We start from the raw sequence: 20,363 nt of genomic DNA on the forward strand, positions 1-20,363 counted from the left end.
GAGACAGGGACAGAGAGGCGCCAGGCGTGGCCCCTGGCCTCTGGCTGCCGGCAAGTCTTCCCAGCTCCTCACCCAACAGCAAAACCATCCCTGCCCCTTCCCTGCCGCCTGGCACCTCTCAGCAACCTCGGGGCTGCTCACAGGTCTGGCCAGGGAGTGCACTCTCTAGGCAGCCAGAGTCGGAGACAAGAGACAGGCCTCTGTGGCTTCCCCCCCACCCCTCGGCCCCACCAAGGAGTCGCCAGCCTGGGTCAGGCAGCTTTGGCTTCCATTGTCCACCTGGGGGCAGTCATGGTCACCATCAGCCTCTTTCAGTCCTGAGTCTGGCCATCACCCAGGAGCTGGCTGATTTTTATTTTTCATTCTTGCCCAAAAACATGTTCATTGTTTGGAGAGACAGGAAAGGAGACAAAGAGAGAGAGACATCGATGTGAGAGAGAGACATCGATCAGTGGCCTCCCATACACGCCCCGACTAGGGATCGAACCCTCCCCTTTTGGTGCATGGGATGAAGCTCCAGCCAACCAAGCCCCACCCTGGCCAGGTCGAGCTGGTGCACTTTTAAAGTGCCCTCACACCTAGTTTGTGGGAACAGCCTCAGTCCTGGAGGAGCCTAGCCCTGCCTCTCGCTACCGGCCTGGTCTAGGCCCCTGTGTGCGCCTGGGTCTCTGAGAGTCTTCCATGGCACCTGGCTTTACCTGTCACCAAGATAAGTCCCCAAGGGGTCCCGGGCCCAACCTACCCCCTAGCAGCATGTGAGATGACAGCAGGGACGTGCAGAAGGTTGAGCGCCGTGGGTCAGTGAGGGTCTTCCGTACTCCACGGCCCAGACACTCCCCACCCCCTGCCGAGGCCCCAGCCTCAGCCTGTGTTTCCAGAGAACCGACTCCTCCTCCTGCAGGTCCGTCTCCCCAACTCCCTCACTCTCAGCGGCTCCCTCAGGCTCTACCAGAGAGACCAACAGAGCAATCTCCCTTCTCAGTGAGGGGTAGAGGGGCTGCCCTTTGTCCCCCCGGGGCCCGTTCCCGTTCTAGCTGGACTGGCAAGTGTCTGGGAGCGGTGGTCCCCAGGACAGCGGAGGGGCTCGGTCCTCCACTGACAAGCTGCGTAGCTGTGGGTGCAACACTGGGCCTCCCTAAGCCTCCCTCTCCACCCCGTGCATGGAGTGGCTCGGACCAAGGGTTCCGGCGACATGAAGGTCTCAGGGGCGGGGAGCGGCCAGGGGAGGGAGACAAATACTGGGGCCACGTCTGGCCACGTCCAAGGTTTAATCTGGTCTGCTTGTCCTCCTGAAGGTTGGAAAGCTGGTCAAAGAAGCCGCATCTCGGAGCAACCTGAAGAGGGTGACCCTGGAGCTCGGGGGGAAGAACCCCTGCATTGTGTGTGCCGACGCCGACTGTGAGTCCCCCCTCCCACCACCGGGCTCTGCTGGGCTGTAGGGGACTCAGAAGTCCCACCGCGCTTCCTCGACCCAGTTCAGAACCAGCTGAAACACGCGTGTGCACTTGAGGGGCATGCTTCCCTCCTTGGGGCGCCAGGCCATCTGCAGACAGATGCAGCGAAACACCAGCTTTATGGTTCCACTGCCGGGAGATGTGTCTTAGGTGGTCACCAGGGGGCGTCCTGGTTCTGTCCTTCAAGGTTAAGTTTATCTTCCCATCCCCATGGACAAAGTCAGTTTCTTCTCCGAGATCCTGAGCCGGAAGGGGCAGGACAGGGGGTGGAGATGAACGATGGAGAGACAGGGCAGGCGGGCCCCACTTACTATCCATTCTGTTCTCCAAGCCAATTTCTCTGTAGCACTTTCAAGATCTCCAAAGACTGGAACTGGCCTCTACCACCTCTTCCCCTGAAGGAACCCAGTGCCCTATTTACCTGTTGCAAGCAATAGCCTCCCCCACCTGCCCTTCCTTTCGTGCCAGAAATTCCTTTCAGGACGAACAAAGCCTTCCATTCCGCACTCAGATAAGCTTGGAATTGCAAATATCCCTGAGAAAACTGTCCTTAGCAAGGTGGTGCATCAGTGGCGGCTGGCAAATGCTCACCTTGCAGCTGGGGTTCCGTGGGAGAGAGGCCTGTGAAAGCTGACTGCTCGTTGCTATCATGTTATTATTTCTATTACTATGTTCCCCGGGCTGGTGCTCCCTTGGGGAAGCCATACGGGCGTTGCCTCCCTGGGACCCACATTTGAAGCTCCAATCACCGAGCCCCCAAACAGCCAGGGCTCCTGCTTTGCTGAGTGCCGCCCTATCTGGGCTCCTCCGTCTGCACCCCCGCTCACCCCATTTTCCTCCCAGTGGGAAAACCACAGCTCAACACAAGAAAACTTCTGCGGGAGGGTAGATCAGACATTCCCATCCCCCATCTATGGGGGCTGGTTTACAAAGTGAAACCGTGATGTCCCTGGCATGCCAGGTGTGGTGTCAGTGACAACGTGCCACCAGACCCCGCCGCTGCAGCCACCACCCCGGCTCCCATCAGGAAATAAATTAGTTAGTTTGGAGGAAGGGCATTTTTAAGTTTGCATAAACAATTGGAGGTGCAGGGAGGGGCAGGAACCTTAGGATGCTGTCCTGGACCCTACACCAACTTACATAGAAGCCGGTTAGTGACGGCCTGGCTCTCAAAGCCAAGGGCAGCACTGCTTGGGGTTAGCCCAAGAGCGATGCTGGATGTGGGTGCGTCACCCGGCCATGCACTTGCCCAGGAGGGTCCTGGCTCTGAATGTAAAAGATATCCCACTTGGCATTCATAGCCATTAAGCAGGTGCCTCCAAGGACCCTCTAGCTCAGTCCCAGACCCTGGTTTTAATTCAATGCCACTCAGCCTCTGATTCTCTGCAATTCAGGTTCAGGCCTTGCCGGGCTGAGTCGGCGCTTTCTCTCCCTGTTTTAACTCTTAGACATCACACACGGTGTCATATGCATTTAATCAGACCCTTCCTGCCGCACAAGGGGGGACATTTGGGCTCCTTCCAAAGTCCTCGCCCATTGGGCTACCTCAATACTTAGCAAAGGTTATTCTCAAGGATAATTAATCCTCCAGAAAAGGGGGGGCCGTGAGCCGGTGAAATGGGGGCTGCCACAGCTCTCTGAGCTCAGTGCATAGTGGGGAACCTCTTCAACCCCAAACTCCAAAGTCCTTGTTTCCATCCTCTGTGTTTGGGACGCGCCAAGAACAAAATTACCTGCCGGAGTCCCAGAGCCTGTTTTCTTGTGCGGGCAGTGAGACTCGCCGCTGCGGCCCAGCCCGGCCTCAGGGATCAATCGCTTCCGTCCCTGTCCCTACAGTGGACTTGGCAGTGGAGTGCGCCCATCAGGGAGTGTTCTTCAACCAAGGCCAGTGCTGCACAGCCGCCTCCAGGGTGTTCGTGGAGGAGCAGGTCTACCCGGAGTTCGTCAGGAGGAGCGTGGAGTCCGCCAAGAAACGGTCCGTCGGAGACCCCTTCGACGCCAGGACGGAGCAGGGGCCCCAGGTAACCTCCCCACGTGGGGGAACCCGCGGCGCGTGTCTGGGAGTGGAACCAGAGGCCCCTCGGACCCTGGCCTGGGCCATGCTGATGTGCTGTGATCCCCGGGGCCCTCCCAATGCCAAAGGGGGGGCTAACTTGCCTTCCCACTTAAGGCTCCTGCCTAGACGCCAACTGACGGTACGATTGCATCTCTGTTGGGTCTCAGTGCAGCTTTGAAATGGGGCTGGACACCAAGAGGCTTTGCTTTTTACAGCAAATAATGTCAAACTCCGGGCCTCGCCAGGAGTGGGGGCCGTCCCCAGTCTGTAAGGCCACGTACCCACAAGACTGGCCCTTCTCTGAGCCACCAGGGTGCCCCAGAGAGAGCCCCAGGCAGCTCTCTTACCTGGCTGGTCTCCCTGCAGAAGAGGGTTCGTAACCTGGCCACAAGGCAGATGACACAGGTGGGGGCAATGCCTGGAGCTAGTGGCCTCAGCCCAGATGCCCTCAAGCCCCGGGACGTTACAGAAGGTCAGCATCAGAAACCACAACATCCTGAGCAGGGAGCTGGGTGGGTAGGAGGACCTGGTTGGAGAAGCCAGCGACAAAATGAAAACGCTCATAACCACAGGGTTTTATAACCTCTTTAAAAGGGCACATCCGTTATCACGTTCTTACTCACTACGCAGTCCAGCCCATGGATAAATATTTAAAAGAGGGCAGCCTGACCATCCCATGCATTATTGAAGTGGAGCTCAGCTGCAGCCCGCATCACTTGCAGCCAAAGACCTGCCCTGGCCACGAAGTTTCAAATCACGTGCCCAGACTCGGCCGCTCGCCGGCCACACCGCGTGTTTACACGGGGCACTGCGGATCTGGGCACAGAGTTGGCCCTGCGACCGCATGAAAGGTCACACGCCCCTTCCAAACCTCAGTTTCCTCGCCTGGAAACTGGGAGTGATTGATGGCTGTTTGGAACATTTCAAGGCCCGGAGGATGGTGTTATTTTTTTAAGGCCAGGAGCATGAATAATGGCAGGGTCCCCAATCTAAGCAGCAATGAATGATGGCGCGTGACTTGCTGGGGATGCGGTGGCTGGGGACAGACGAGGTGCGTTCTGGCCACAGTGCCCACCCTGGCGGTGCCCCCAGCCCACACGCTCTGTGGCTCTGATGCCACATGACCCTGGCAGAGAGCAGTATCCCTGCTCGTGGCCAACACTCCCCACTTTGCCAGTGACACAGAGGTTGTCTAGCGGCCTTGGCTGGGTTTCAAGTCTGAAGACAAACCCGGCCACCAGTCATTAACCCAATCCACCGTGATTGTAAAGCTGATCCAGACCCCATGGGAGACCATGGGGGCGGGTCCCGGGCTAAAGGAAACTCTGTTACCCCCTCATTATGCGTAAGTCTCTTTCCAAGGCTCCAGGCTTGGCCGGGGAAGCCAGATAGAGAAACCTCTTCCAAGACGGCAGATCCACGCAGGACGGGTGTTGATTTCATCACTGCTTTTGATGAAATCAACTGAAAGTCCTTTCTAAAAGCTCACTTAAAGCCATCCGACCTCAGTGTATTATTTTAGGATGCTGTTAGGGCTTCCCCCCCCCCCCCGCCCCCGCCCCCAAAGTGCTTTTTCATCTACGCTAATAAGATTCTACTCTGCGCGGACCAACAGCTGTCTAAACAGCCGGGTCTGTCGCACGCCCGTAAAACAGCTCCATGACCTAGATCCTCGTTCGCTGCTGGCAAACCACTGCCCAGAATGCTCCGAAATCACTCAGGTTTGTTTGGCAACTGTGCCTCGGGACACGTAAACATCACGCAGGGCGCCTGGCGGGCCGATCTGGCATCCTTTTCCCCGGGGCCAAGGGCAGCCTTTCACCAGTCCTGCCGGGGTCGTATTTCTCTCAAGTGGACCGGCCAGGGAGAGTTGAGTCTGGGTGTGTACAGGGTGTCCATGGGGAACCAGTACGGCCTGCAGGACGGCCAGGTGTGGGGCCCGGGCTTACTCAGCCATCAGCCGCCCAGAACCCATAGTCTGCTGAAGCCGGAAAAGCCCTCGTGGCCTCCCAGGAGGAGGTGAGAGTCACACCCTCAACTTTCAGCCCAAGACTCAGTCAACCCAGCGAGAAGCTGAGAAAACCCTGAGGTGTTACGGTGGCAGTTGCTTGAATTACGTTTTGAAGTGGGTGTGCGTACCCGTGGGTCAGAACCCCAAACGCGTTTGTCAAAGCCGTTCCTGAGCCTGGTTCCTGTGCTTCCCCCACTGGGTACCCCACATTCTCAGTTTCTCGGGCTCTATAACTTCTTTATGCGTCTGCTAGCACCCGTGGAGATATATTCTGATTCTGCACCCCCCCCTTTTCTACCCAAAAGACAGCCGTATATCTAAGCTGTCTTGCACCTCAGTTTCTGTCCCCCTACCGAGAAACTTGAAGAGCACTCAGGCCGAGTCCGTGGGAACCTTCCTTGTCCTCTGTCACATGTACATAGAACTCTGCTGTATGAAGCCACCAGCGTTCCAGTGGCACATTCACACGCACTTGTGGGTGTATGCAGTGACATGCAATGCCACTGAGTATGTCCGTTCACACACGTGCCCGGGAATCCACGGGACAGGTTCCCTGAGTGGGGCCACTGGGTGAGAGTGCCCCAGTCGCCTCTGCAAGCATTGCCAAGTCGCCATCCGGGAGAGCAGATCTGCGCATGCTCCGACCAGCCTTGCAGGAGTTGCTCTGTTCTGACTCACTCACACAACGTGGGGTTTTGCCCATCTGATAGTTAGAGATGGCATCCCACTTGGCTTTCAAAGGCTTGTAGCTCCCACGGTGAGTCACGTAGAACATCTTGTCACGCGTTCAGAGGCCATCTGTACTTCCCTTTCTTTCGGCTGTGCCACAGTTGGCATCTTTTGCTGTGGTATCACTCATCATTTTTCTTATCACTTCTAGGAATGTTCTATGCCCTGGAAAGACCGGCTCTGTGCCTGTGATAAGCCTGGTGAATTTTTTCCCGTTTATTTTACCCTTCGACTTTGCTTACAGAATTGTTGCCTTTTTTTTTTTAAACATACTCAAATTGATCAGGGTTTTTTGTTTGTGTGTTTGTTCTTTTGGCTTCTGGGTTTCAAGCCATAGATGTGCTATGAGCTCTCCGAGTTGACAGACGCGTTTCGCATGTGAGAGAGTTTGGAAACATTCGTGCTCTCACCGTCCCTGGTGGAGTCTTTGATCTGTTTGGAATTCACCTGGTGGAAGGTGTGAGATGAGTCTCCGCCTTGGCATTTTAACACGTGACCACACTGCATGAGTAGACTGGTCAGTGGCGTGTGTGCCTTATGCCCATCTTGTCTCACAAAGCCGACCGAGTCCTCCATGAGGGTCAACCGAATGCACCTTTGCGTTTGTGCTTTTTTTGTTTTTTAACTGAAATTTGTTTAAATGAAACCAGGTTTTCTATCTAAAAAGCTCAGCTATAGCAAAAGTAGCAAAGCTCTCTCTCTCCCAGTCAAAGAGGAGGGGCTGGCATCAGGGTCATGGTCAAGACCAGACCCTCCACGGATTTGGGAGAAAGGACCAGTGGGGGTGGGGAGGGCACTCTGCAGCACGAGGCAGTCTCCCTTAGCGGTGCCATTTGACAGCTGGTTGGTCACCACCCCCACAAGCTTGGTGTTAGGCTGTGGTACGGGGCCCGACCCCGCTGGGAAGACCCCTACAATGGGTGTCAGATGGTGGGGGCTTTCTGGTGAGCTGGCTCCCCACCCACCAAGGGGCAACCAGCCCCTCCAGCCCACCTGGAGCCTCATCCACTCTGCCTCCGGGGATGCTGGCTCAGGCGGGCAGCTTTCATTCTCCCTTCTCCTCTGCACCAAGGACGGAGACTTCCGACAACCGTTCCCCTGACCCATGGTGCCCCGTGAGCAGGGCACAGCATTGCCAGATACACACGCAGCGCCCAGTTCGATTGGAAGGTTGAATAAATACAGAATACATTTTTAGCGTTAACTATTGGCCAAAGATGGTTTGGGGGATGCTTCTACCAGGAAAATCACACCTTAGTTTTCAGAAATCAGATGTAACTGGGTGTCCTGTAGTTTTATTTGCTAAACCCGGCAACCCTAGCAGGATGCATAGAGTTGGAAAGCAAATAATAACACCACTCAGGTCTGGTTTTATGCACGGATTTGCTTAGTAGCAAGGCGGGGTCAGGCATACGGACAGACCCCACACCTGGTGAGCCGAGCCCCTCTCTCTCTCCTGCCCCGAAGAGCCTAGAATTGGACAACAGGAACATCCGTTGCATCCAAGGCACGTTTATTCCATGAATTTATGACTTGGCAAGAACTTTTAGGGGCAAGACAGCTGACCCCATTGAAGGCCTCCGGATCCGTAAGGCGGCAGCCACCCCTCAGAAGGAGGCTGGCCACTTCTTCCCATCATGTCTTGCAGATTGACCAAACCCAGTTCGACAAAATCCTGGACCTGATCGAGAGCGGGAAGAAAGAGGGAGCCAAGCTGGAATGTGGGGGCTCGGCCATGGAGGACAGGGGGCTCTACATCAAGCCCACCGTCTTCTCGGAAGTCACGGACACCATGCGGATTGCCAGAGAGGAGGTACCAGAGCCGCAGGCAAAGCCGAGGCCCATGGGGTCTGGGGCTGAACGGGGGAGGCGGGGACACTGGGCTTTTCATACGTGGGGACTGTTCTGGGGCTCAGTGATTCGCGGTGGGTTTATGAGGGGAGCGTTTGTTCTGTCTGGTGTGTCTTTTCCCTTTCCACCGGGGTCCTTAGGGAAGCCATGTTGGCCCCCCGCCCCCCACCTCTGGAACTCCCTAGCCCTGTACAGAGGGTACAGAGTGTGCCCTAAGTCCCCTTGCCCACTCATCACTCATCATCTCTAGGAACGCCAACCTCTCTCTGTTTTCTAACACGTCTTGGAGTGGAAGGCTACTGTGCTCATGGGTTTCACCTGCAATCGTGGGTTGAGGGCCCAACACTGCCTTTGGTCTCCCAGACTGAAGTTAAATGACAAGTTCACTCAAAGAACATGTCACAAGTAAAATTCTCTCTCAAGATTTTCCATCACAGGCATCCTTGGACGTGGTGGAAGCTGAGGCCGTCCCAGCAGGGGGGGACCTCTATTTGTCTATCAGTACCACTCGGAAGCTTGACAGAAACCGGTTCCCGCCCCGGTCCCAGGTGGTCGGACCCCGGGGTGAGAGAAGGAATCCCTGCCGAGGGCACTTTATAGATTTTCTCCTTGAGATTTTTATGGGCTACGAACACTACCGTGGTGGCGTAACACCCAGCTCTCAAACCCCCTTCCCCACGCCCCTGCTTTTTGGGAACGTGGGAAGCTATGCGGCAGGTTGGCACCGGCCCGCAGCGCTCTGGTCCTGCCGCACAGTGAATCGACCCTTCAGCCCCGCCCTTCAGCCTTTAGCTCTCGCCTTTCCTTTCCTTTGCTGTGCTGTTGGCTCCCTCCCCTGGGAGTGTGGTGGAATCATGTTGGGGCGTCCTCACTGGTGGGAGACGCAACTCCAAGACAGGTCAGGGCACAGGGTCCTCCATCGGTGCCTGTGCACCTGCTTCGAGACGACTCCCCGAGAAAAATGTCCAAGGTTTGGCCTTTTGCGCATCTGAGCGTTCAGGGGCCCCTCCAACGCCCCTGGTGTTAACCCGAGATCTGAAACTCAATATAGACTTTGGGTTGTAATTTCTAATTCCTGTTTCATTTGAACCTTTCCCTTCAGACTGCAACCAACACATAGCTAAAAATGCCCTTGGACATGACTTTCTTGCCCAGTCACGTTTTTTCGCGCACAGGAGCACGTAGGCTATAAGGCAAGGCATGCAACAAGGAAACGCCTCTGTGTTTTACTGGGATTCAGTGGCCTCTCTCTACCATTCTTTCGATCCATCCTAGATTTTCGGGCCAGTGCAGCCAATTCTGAAGTTCAAAACTATTGAAGAAGTGATCCAGAGAGCAAACAGCCTGGAATACGGGCTCACGGCAGCTGTGTTCACCAAAAACCTTGACAAAGCCCTGAAGCTGGCCTCCGCCCTGGAGTCCGGCACTGTCTGGTGAGTGGCGGGCATGTGTTTCGGCTCTGCCGAGTGGCGGGCTTGCCAGCTTCGGGACTCATGGGTTAACGCAGAGCTTCTGGTCACCTGTTAGGGGCCAAGCACTGTCTTTGCTCAGCTGGATCCTCATGACCACTGTCAGAGATGGGTACCATTACCACCTCCATTTTACATGTGAGGCTATGTAGGCACAGAGAGGTGGAGTGACCTGCCTGGGGTCACACAGCGTCACACAGCTAGCACATGGCAGAGTTGGGCTCCAGCCAGCCACCCAGCTGCAGGGCCCCTCTGACTTCACTCCCTCTGGGTTTATTTTTTCATTCTGATTGTAAAAACAACTCATGCTTCTGTGCAAAGTACGCGTGGAAGATCCCTGCTTCACCAATAGTTCTATACACTTCAGTATTTTCATTGTGAAGGGAATATTAGGTGATGAGGTGAGCTGGGCTCTGAGAGGCTGAGTCATAAGGCCCAAATCCAACAGGCGAGCAGCAGGAGAACTTCAAGATCCTTCTGTCCATGTCGAAGCGAATTCTGGGTCCTCTACACCATGCCTTTCCTTGCCTCCCCTGTCTCCTTGTCATCCCTTCCTGTAAAGCGAAAGCTTTGTACTTAAGGATAGTCAAATCTCATCGTCTGGTGGGAAGAACGAGAAGGCAGAAGTCAAAAGCACACTGTTTCCACGATTAAAACGGTGACAAAAAGTCGTTCTTTCGGCGGCCCTCCAGAGAGAGCCCCTCATCGCCGGAAGGCGCAGGTGGCTCCATCTGGGTAACCACGAGCGTGTTCTCATTCTCTCTCCAGGATCAACTGCTACAATGCCCTCTATGCACAGGCTCCGTTCGGTGGCTTTAAAATGTCGGGAAATGGCCGAGAACTGTAAGTCCTTCTGTCCCTCCACCCCTGCTGGCAGGGTCAATGCGATGCTCCAGTCTGTCTCCGTGTGTCCCTCTGGGGCAGCTGTGTCACCACGGCTGGTGGTTCTCTCTCCCTGTGGGGCTGGTCCGGATTCGCCCCCGCCCTCCCCCTCATGCCCCGCCCCATCAGGCCCCAGGACCCGGCTGCAGCCTCAGCTCCTGTGTCTCCAAAACACCGCTGACACAGGGGCACATTCGGTAGATACACAGTGGAGACAAGGGCGTGGGCAGAACTGGAAAAGTGCTCTTTCTGCCAGACACGGGATGTCGTCACTCACTCAAACCCCGGGCCCTCTCCCAGGCTGGACTCGGGCTCTGCCTGTCATCAGCTGAGGCCTCAGGGAGAGACCGCGAGCATCTTGGCTCCTTCTCAGTGCCTCGTCGGGAGGCCGGCATAACATCTTCTGCCGGGAGTCCTGGTTCTATCAGACTCCCAGTGTATTCCTTCCCGGTTCCCTTTGGTCTTTATTTATTTATTTATTATTTTAGAGAAGGAAAAAGAGGGAGAAAGACAGGGAGAGAAACATCAATGTGTGGTTGCCTCTTGCACGCCCCCTACTGGGGACCTCACTCGCACCCAGGCACGTGCCCTGACTGGGAATTGAACCAGTGACCCTTCGGTTCACAGGGCAGTGCTCAATCCACTGAGCCACACCAGCCAGGGCCCTTTGCTCTCTTGTCCATGGGGCACATGTGGTCACGGGTCTTCCCTGATCAGCCGCCTTCAGCCAGGCAGGTTGGGACAGCGAGGGGACCAGCACAGCCCTCTCGCAGCCAGAACTGCAGTCCCCACAGCAGATGTATTTGGATGTGGAAGCAGCGGGAAGGGTGTACGGGACCCACCTGACGCCCGGTGGGTACTGTCTCACACCGACTACCGCTTCCTGTCCTCACCCGTGTCACCTCAGTGTCCCACCCGCTCCCCTGACGATGCTTCCAAATTCCAGTGCCCCTCTGCCTGGTGCAGAGCAGGGCCAGGCATGTATCCACTGAACACAGTCCATATTTCTGCTCATGAGCCACAGTTGGGACTTTTTTGAACATCTGGGTTTTTTTGTTCTTTTTTTTTTTTTTGACTCTTGGAATGTATTTTCCCAAGGCTTTTGATAAAGTACTTGAGCATAACTCACCAGGAGCCTGGAAAAGGACTTGAAAACCAATTTCCATTTTCAGTTGTCTGTAATTAATGTCTTCATGTTGCAATAAGTTCCCCTTTCTGCTGCTGGAACGCCGGACGGTGGATTCCATGGTTTTCCCCACCCCCGGCCGCCCAGGCCGGGCTGGCAATGTGCGGCCCACCCACGGGCCCTCCGGGACCCGCTCCTGAGCAGGTCTGGAGAAGAAGCCTGCAGCCTCTCTTCCTCCGGGGTGCTTTTCTCGATTCTTTGCTCTGCTTTGCAATTAAAGTAATACAGTCACACACACACACACACACAAAATCCACACAGGCCCTGCCTGGTGCAGCTCAGCTGGTTGGAGCATCATCCCATAGACCAATTGGTCATGAGTTCAATTCCTGGTCAGGGCGCATGCCCAGGTGGCAGGTTCGATTCCCTGTCAGGGCATGGTCAAGAAGGCAGCCAATCGGTATTTTCTCTCACATTGACATTTCTCTTTCTCTAAAGAGCAATGGAAAAAAAGGTCCCCAGGTGAAGATAAATTTTTTTAAGGTTATTGTGCACTTTCTATGCACATAGCAGATGCAGATAGGTGTGATCTTTTCTGTCTCCAAATGAAATGGGAGCGAACTACTTCTTGCTCCTAAGGCTGAGCTTTGGATGTGCCATTCATTTTATTGGTGGTCACCTAAGGTGGACTTTTGTGTTATTTCCGAGTGGTTTTGCTCTTACTAGTCCTGCTGACGTTCTCCTCTGTGCGTGAATCTTTACCCACCTGTGGGGACCATGGTGCTGAAAAGGGTCACCGGGGCTCTGCCAGACCGAACGCAGTGACATTCGTCACAGACACTTGCTCATCGGCTGTGGCCGTTCTGTGTCCAGTGCTGACACCTCCTCCCCTGGCCACTCCCCTGGCCTCATTCTTTTTACAGCTGGTCCCCAGCTGTGTGCTCTGAGGCGAGTCCAGGCCCTCTGTGTCCCTGGCCCTCGAGGGTCCTCTGGCCACCGCTCAGGCTGTGGCATTGAGCCTTGGTCTCTTCCCTGTCTTTGATGTCTTCAGCTAAAAGTCATAAATCCTGACTGATTCACCTCTTCTTTTTAATTTTTCTTATTGTGTTAAAGATTTTATTTATCTATTTTTAGAGAAAGAGGAAGGGAGGGAGAAAGAGAGGGAGAGAAACATCCATGTGTGGTTGCCTCTCACATGTCCCAAACTGGGGACCAGGCTCGCAACCCAGGCATGTGCACTGACTGGGAATCGAACCAGTGACCCTTTGGTTCATAGGCCAGAGCTCAACCTATCGAGCCATACACACCAGCCAGGGCTCTTTTTTAAAAAAATCTTCACCCGGAGAATATGTTTACTGATATTTTAGAGAGAGAAGGGGAAGAGAGAGAAAGAGAGGAACATCAATGTGAAAGGTAACATTGATCAGTTACCTCCCCTACCTGTCCTGACCAGGGATTGAACCTGCAACCCAAGTATGTGCCCTGATGGGGAATCCAACCCACAATTTTTCAGTGCTTGGGGCGACGCTCCAACCCACTGAGCAACCCGGTCAGGGCCACTTCTTTTTTTTTTTCCTCTTTTTCTTTTTAATCCCCTTCATTTTCTAAAGGCAAACCCTAGTCCTTCTGAATATTTCAACAGCATCACACACAAAAAATTCATATTTAAACTTAAGTTACACATCCAGTTCCTTAAACCTACACAGGGGGGCAGAGTCCTGGCTGTTACTCTACTGTGCGTTCCGGCGTTCGGCATGAATTCCAAATGGCCCAGGGGCTCCTGACACATCCGGCATGAGAACGCGGTTCCCAGGGAAGGGCCGAGCCCCAGTTTGTATGACCCTCTTTTCTCTGGTTACAGAGGTGAATACGCGCTGGCCGAATACACCGAAGTAAAAACCGTCACCATCAAACTGGACCACAAGAACCCCTGAGGAAGTGGCGGGGTCTTTCCTCCGACATCTGACAGCTGAATGTGGCCCATCACCCTGCCGAAGAAAAAGTGCTATTTCCGACCTTCCTGGCCCACTTTCTTCCGGAGACCTTTCCAACTGCATGGGAACGATGTTTTCCTCTGGCACATACCTGTTGAGGGGGGGGGGGGTTGCAGTCCTGCCGTCCTGCCTGGTGGTGGCGCTATTGGGTGTTTCCCTTTTCCCCTTTCAACCCCGTCCCCTGAGACGGTGGCAGGGCTTGGGGCGCTGCCAACAGGAAATGGTATTGGAAGTATCCAGCAGTCCCTTAAAAATGCTTTACTCACTCTTTCAGATAGAATTAAGAGAAACCTCCCTATATGCTCTAAACACAGGGCCCTGTGCCTGTGGGTCCCTCAGGGCTACCTGCCCTCAGCGCAAGCCCCTGCTTCTGTTTAGTTCCGAAAAGGAATAGCACTAAGTTAAAACAAACAAACTCCAGACTTGCAAGGATCCAACGTGGGGCGCTCTGGGGAAGCAAGTACCGAAGAAGGTTACTGAAAGCCTCGGGTGTGAACGGGCGTGGGTGTACCAGGACTACACCTAGGCGTTGACCTTGGGACTCAGCTTAAAACCAATATCGCCTTTGGAATTTGACCGGACCACCCGCCCAAAGAGCTTATCTAAAACGATGTCCAGGTCCGCCTTCACCAAGGCACATTCTTAGGCAGAAAGCACCGCTAGGGTCCCTCACCGTCACTGCTAAACACCCAAGGCTCTGACCCAACAGCAGACCAAATCCGAGGATAATTAAGTCCCGCATATCACAAACCAGAGCTGCAATTTGCTTCCGCAGTTTATGCATTTCTACCACCTGGGTTCATGGATGATAAACCTGGGTCATTCTCCGTTTCTCCAGCAGGGATGCCGATTTCAAATAAGTAAAACATAGAGGTTCCCAAGGCTGCTATTATAATGTAGCCCTGGTTTCTTCAAGTCCTATCTTGATATTAATTCATGATTAATCAGCAGAGAACACCCAGACTCCTTGGGGGAACTCGATTTCCTACTAAAACAGCCTGATTTCTGCCCAAACGGGTTGTGAGTTTCTCATTTCCTCTTTGGGCAATTACAGTTTTAACTTGGAACACGGAAGGGGGTCCCGTGTGGCTTTCAGGAACCAAAACCAGACTTCAACTGGGTCCTCTTAAGAATCAAAAGCAAACTTTTCTGGCTGTTATGAACTAGTGCTTTCCTAATGGTGCTTCTGTTTGAGAACTCAAGTACATTTGAGAATTACATTGAGGGAGGGACAATCATAAAATGAAGGTCTGTGTCCAAACCAGTGTAGGTATAAAGCAAGTCCTATATGAAACGGGGTTATTATTCTTGCCGGAAATAAGCAACACACCCTTCACTGTCCCCTCCGCACCAGTTAGAACTTATCACTTACACTGTCAGTAACTTGTTAAATCAGGATTTGACTCATACACTGAATTTTCAGGATTTTATCTGGAGCAATTATTGACACTAACCTTGATAGTGATACATTAGAGGGTTCTTATTCTTTCATTGTACAATAACGCCTTTAATATGAAATGGTACATTATTTATAATGGGTATAGTTAATGTATCTTTTTATAGATGTAAGTAAACAGAGGTGGTATATTTAACCTTCTATAATATACTGTATTTAGAAATGGAAGTCTATATAGGATTTGATTTCACTTTGAAGGTTTACTCCTGTGGTATGGTTTAAAAATCTATTGGCTTGGGGATTCTGATCCTAACTGCAGATTATGTTAACAATTCAACAACCTTAAAATAAAGCTGGATATTTGAGAAATGTCTTTTTTTTTTCCATTTAAGGACCCGATCTGGTTTCATCCTATGGCTTACCTTTCTCCTTTTTTTAGACCTTCTGTACAAAATGGCTGCTGATAAAGCAGAATCAATAACTTAAGAACAAAATAACACTGGTTCAATTGATTCAAGGTTCATTGGTTCAAGGCTCAGGCCGAGACCTGAGCCAGAGTGTGAAATCCACTTCCGGGTTTTGGGGGTTGACCAGGCAGCGACCTCAGCCTCAGAGACAAAATGTAAGAGTCTCTTTTACCATGAATTGGTAAGCATGTGAGTGTGGACAATGGCGGGGGACATTGCGTGGACATGTGGGGTGTGCACAAGCCTCCATTGTTGTCCCTTTTCTCCACAAGGACGTGGGTATTTGGGTTTAATTTACCTTAAGTTTCTAAGGCCTCAGACAAAGCAGCCTCAGTCACCAGGTGACATGGAGGTCGGACCAAGAACATTCCGTCCTTGGTTCGGTTCCCCCATGACCTGTGCATTTCCTGTCAGAAGTCTAGAATACTTTGGCCATGCAGTGGCAGAATACCACCCTTTAAGAGAAAATTTAAGGGACACTTGGGTCAGACCCCTTGTAATGGATGTGCTTGTGGATGCATTCATGTATTGAGAAACCTCCAATTTCTCAGTCTAAATGGGAACAGGAAATTCTAGGGAAATGACCTCTGCTTCACCAATGTGTGACCCTCTAAAGGGAGCGATTCTAGAGACACAGATCAGCTGCGGTGTGTATGTACGCTCGTGTGTGTGTGTGTGTGTGTGTGTGTGTGCCTGTGAGCACTTGGGTGCCTGTGGGGGTGGGAGCACAGGAGGTGGGCACCCTCTCTGAAAGCCCACACTCTGGAATGTCCAGCTTCTCATGATGCTGGACGAAGCCATTTTCATTAATGTCCTTGCTCCCAGCAGCAAGTGGCTGGCCTGAGTTTGAAAGGGGATGATGAGAGACGTTGAAAACAGTTGTCTAAGAAGGAAAGTCTGAGGAAACTGAGTACCCATCTGAAAAAAAACAAAACAAAGCCAGGACTAGAAGCCAACAAACGGTGCAAGGTAGTCACCGTGCTTTCAGAGGGGCAGAAATGTGGAATCAGGGGTGTGCTGGGGCCGGGTGGGGGGGGGGGGAGTAGCTTCCAGCTGGCCCCACCTTAGGAGGGGTCATTCCAACATGAAATACTGAGGATCAAGGTAGGGTGTGGAGCAAAAGTTAGAAAAACAGGGGTCAGGACAGAGAAACTGACCTGTAGCAACCTCCCTCAGGCAAATCAGTGACTAACTCATCATAACGAATAGAGTTAGGTGCTGCGATAGAACCGACTCAAATCAGGCCACCTGCGTGGCAGGTGTTTCGGCTGTTTTCTGCATTACAAACATTCCTAACCTATTCTCCCAATCTCATTTCAAAGGGAAGTTGAGTTCCTGGAATCCACAGCGTCCACACCTGCTCCGGTCTGCCCGGGCCCTGGGCGTGCGCTTCCTCAATGTGCCGCTAGATGGCGATGCCGCACACCCCGAAGGCGCAGCACAGCGGTGGCGGGGCTCACTCAACGCTGCGGCCACCACGCCCTGCAAATTATTAGGGACTCTTCCACAGCGATCGTACTGCTCCTTCTTTTGTGTGTGTGTGTGTGTGTGAGTGTGTTTTTCCACAATGGAATTAGGATCGCATTGGTGAGGACAAAATTGCAAAACTGCATCCAGTCTCCTGGAAGAGCGCCCCGTGGCAGGAGATTTGCAGGCGGCAGCTTCTTACGGAGCAAAGCGGAGCTGCCCCGCGGCCCCCTAGGCCTCCCGGGGCCCCAGGAGCCGGTCAAAAGTGGGGCTTGTCTGCCACGCCGCGTGGCAGCCCTGCTTTTGTTAAATGCCAGAGAGGGTGGGGACGATTTGTCTCAGTGCCCTAAATCCTAGGAATGTCCCAGGCATAGCATTGCACGCAAGGAGCCTCCGGCACGGTCCAAGCTACTCTTTCTCCCCCGGGCGCCCGGGCCGAGTCTGAGGCCTGTCTGCAGCGTGATCGTGCATCTTTACGCTCTGTCTTTCGGTAATGGCCTCCGCAGTGTGATGAACGTACTTGAATCCGGTTGAAACATAATCGATCGCCAACATCCTCCCATGTTTCACCTGCCCTCCCCGCAAAGAACGCCAGTTTAAAATAATTCACCAGCCAGTAACATCGATATGCACCCATTGCTAAATGAGTAAATTCATGGAACGGGAGGGGCGCAGTTTGCAAACATTACCGCTTCAAAAATACAGATTTCTGTATTGCCCTGTAGAGTTGTGCACAAATGAACGTTCCCTGTTTTTGTTTTGTTTTGTTTTACTATTTACGGCCAGAGCATACGGCGAATATACACAAGTCAGAGGTGAATCCGCGGGTGTGGCTGCGGAGCACAGTGAAAACTGGATCGGGCCAAGAACCGGCCCATCCTGTGGCAGCGCCCGCCCCGCAGGCACCCAGACCTGGAGGGGACGTCGCGCCAGAAGAGCCCGTGGGCTGTATCCTGTCCCGGGCAGGAGCGGAGAATCTGATCACCTCTGGTTACCAGTCAGGGAAACCGAGGCGGGCAAACCCGGGGACGCCTCTTGCGGGTTCCGGGAGAAGCAGCGGCGGCCGATCCTCGCCCTGCGCGCTGTTCGCGCCGCCCGTGCGCCCGCCTCCCGCCCTCCCCGCCCGCGGGCGGCCACAGGATTGAGGAAGTGCGTCTGGGCTCGGCCCGGCCCCGCGCGCGCCCGGAGCGCAGGGGGCGGAGGGCAGTGGCACCGCCAGGCCCCGACAAGCTGATGTTCCCCGCCCGGCGCGCCAAGCCCACTCGCCGTCGCCGCCACCTCAGGTAAGCGCTGTCCCGCCGGTGCCCCGTGCCCCGCGCCCCACCCGGAGTCCTAACTGCCGCCTGCGGCCGGTCCGCGTGGAGCCTTGGGCCCCGCAGCTCAGGCCGGCGCCCTGAGGGGCCGCCGAGGGCGCTGGGCGGCCGGTGCCTCACTGCCCGCTCAGACCCCAGGCAGCCCGTGGGGTGGGACTGTGCGGGGGGGGGGGGGGGCAGATGGGAACCCCGAACCCCCCGCACGGGAAGGTGCCGGGGCAGGGGGAGCAGAGGCAAGAGCCCAAAGTAGGAAAACAACCCGGGTGTCTCAATGGCTTCTCACCCTTTGGGGAAAACCCCTTCCTTCAACTTGGAGCGGGGCCGTGGGAGCGCGCGTGTGCGCGTGTGGGTGCAAGTGCGTGTGAGCCGGGAAGGGGCTGCTAGGAGTCTGTCTCTTCCCCCCAGGGGTAGCCTGGGGATGCGGGAGGCCCGAGAACCGAGTACACCATCACCCCGATCAAAGTCGAAGGCGTGTTCCGTGCCCAAGCGTCCAGTCTCCGGTCCGTAAAGACCACCATGTCTGAGCGACCTTCCCTGACAGGGGCGCAGGGGTGAGGGCTGTCGGGAGCCAGGAAAAGAGAGAGAGCGTGCGATGGAGAATATGGGGACCTCTGGGGATCAGAGCCGGTCACCGAGAATTTGAGGTCTTCTGTGGCCAGCTCAACTGGCCCCTTCGCAGTTGGAGGCTGAGAAGCTTTTGTCTCACAAACATGTCCTGGGGGGGGGGGCAGAGGGGCAGGAGCCCCTCCCACCGTCTCCCAGATCCCTGGGGGTTCCACATACGCACAGTCTGGCGCAGCATTAACACCCAATGCCTTCTACGGTCTGACTTGTCTTTGCTTAGCCCCTGAAAGAATAAAGAGATTAAATTAAAAACACACCTCGGAGGCTAATACAAAATGTTGGACGCAATTGAAAAATACTATTTTAAAAAAGGAAAAAAAAAAAAGAAACAAACCCTAAAGGCAATCTTGGGGTCTGCCAAACCTTTTCATGCCCCCCCACCCCCGGGTTTCCACCTCTGGGGGAGGGGCCCCAGCATCACTGCTTCCTCTCAGTTTCAGGGACTCAGCCCAGATCCCATTCCCTCATCCCTTGAATTTGGTCTGTTAGCAAGTCCCATTGGGTCATCCTCTAAAATGCGCCCAAGTCCGTGGGCTTTTTTCTCACAGCGTCTGAGTGCTCCCCGGGCACCACCCCTTTTGTTTGGCAGCCAGAATTTTTTTTTTTAAATAAGTGAAGCAGATAGTGCCATTCGTCTGCACGGGGCCCTTCCATAGCTTTCCTTGTGCGCGGCGTGAAATCCAGGAGATCTCCGCAGGCCCAGCCCATCTGGCCTTACCCTCTGGCTGTCGCCCTGGCCACCCTGGCGTGTGTGGCTCTCCGGCACGTGGTCTCCGCTCCTGCTGACACTGCCTAGCCAGCTCCTCGTCTAAACCCAGCCTCTGCCTCATGTGTCTCCCCCTCTCTGTGTTCTTCTTGGGGTCTCTGCTGTGTCCCCACGTCATCTGTCAGACTTCTTTAATCCCCCGGCGGTGTCCACTGGAGCTCCAGGGGCCAGAGACTGTTCCCGGGGCCTGCCGTGTGCACTACTGTATCTGGACCCCCAACACTGTCCACGAGGGGCCGAGGTCCTACGGGGACAAGTGACCGATGGCGGATGGGCAGCCCTAACTTGGTTGTGGTTTCATTACCCTGAAGGATGCCTGCTCACGAAGCCTTGGGCATTCATTCATCTGGGATTGAGAAGTACCCATTTCGTGGGTCTGCAGGGCCACGGCATCGCGAGGTCTGGGAATCCATCCAACACATTTTGTAGGCAAGCCCGGGTTGATCGAGCCAGGCCAGTGGTTCCAAGGGACATCTAGGACCCTGGGCCCACCCTCTCCACCAGGCTTCTTCTGATCCAAAAACAAGCCGGGTGATGTGAGCATTTGTAACATTCTCTTCATGTGCACATGTCTTTCAACTCGTTGGTACCAGCAGTCCTGGCCGAGCCTCCTGAGAAAACCAGGTGAGCAGGTCCAGAATCGCCCATGTCTCCCTTACCTGGGCTCTCCCGGGCTATTACGCATTCCATGAGCTCACAAAGCTCATTCATCATGAAAGGGCCCATAAAAACATTTGTAGAATGAGTGCCAAGCTCGT

At 54.3% G+C, this 20,363-nt stretch overlaps 2 protein-coding genes across 3 annotated transcripts in view; both read left to right on the forward strand.

The window, feature by feature from the left end:
• Positions 1 to 13,670, forward strand: part of ALDH1A3 (aldehyde dehydrogenase 1 family member A3) — a 30,104-nt gene extending 16,434 nt beyond the window's left edge. Inside the window, exons 8-13 of the mRNA XM_037145919.2 lie at positions 1,296 to 1,398; positions 3,291 to 3,475; positions 7,899 to 8,063; positions 9,377 to 9,534; positions 10,339 to 10,413; positions 13,440 to 13,670. Of these exons, the coding sequence (XP_037001814.2) occupies positions 1,296 to 1,398; positions 3,291 to 3,475; positions 7,899 to 8,063; positions 9,377 to 9,534; positions 10,339 to 10,413; positions 13,440 to 13,512 (759 nt within the window). The 3' untranslated portion in view covers positions 13,513 to 13,670. The remainder of the gene's footprint in view (positions 1 to 1,295; positions 1,399 to 3,290; positions 3,476 to 7,898; positions 8,064 to 9,376; positions 9,535 to 10,338; positions 10,414 to 13,439) is intronic.
• A 4,381-nt stretch (positions 13,671 to 18,051) lies between these two features.
• LRRK1 (leucine rich repeat kinase 1) overlaps positions 18,052 to 20,363 on the forward strand; it is a 111,012-nt gene continuing 108,700 nt past the window's right edge. For both annotated transcript variants that reach the window (XM_037145915.2, XM_037145916.2), the window contains exon 1: positions 18,052 to 18,185. The gene's annotated coding sequence lies outside the window, so the exon portion shown is untranslated. The remainder of the gene's footprint in view (positions 18,186 to 20,363) is intronic.

This window comes from Artibeus jamaicensis, unplaced genomic scaffold, assembly GCF_021234435.1.
Source record: "Artibeus jamaicensis isolate MK-2021 breed Jamaican fruit bat unplaced genomic scaffold, CSHL_Jam_final scaffold_612, whole genome shotgun sequence".
In the NCBI taxonomy this organism is placed as follows: Eukaryota; Metazoa; Chordata; class Mammalia; order Chiroptera; family Phyllostomidae; genus Artibeus; species Artibeus jamaicensis.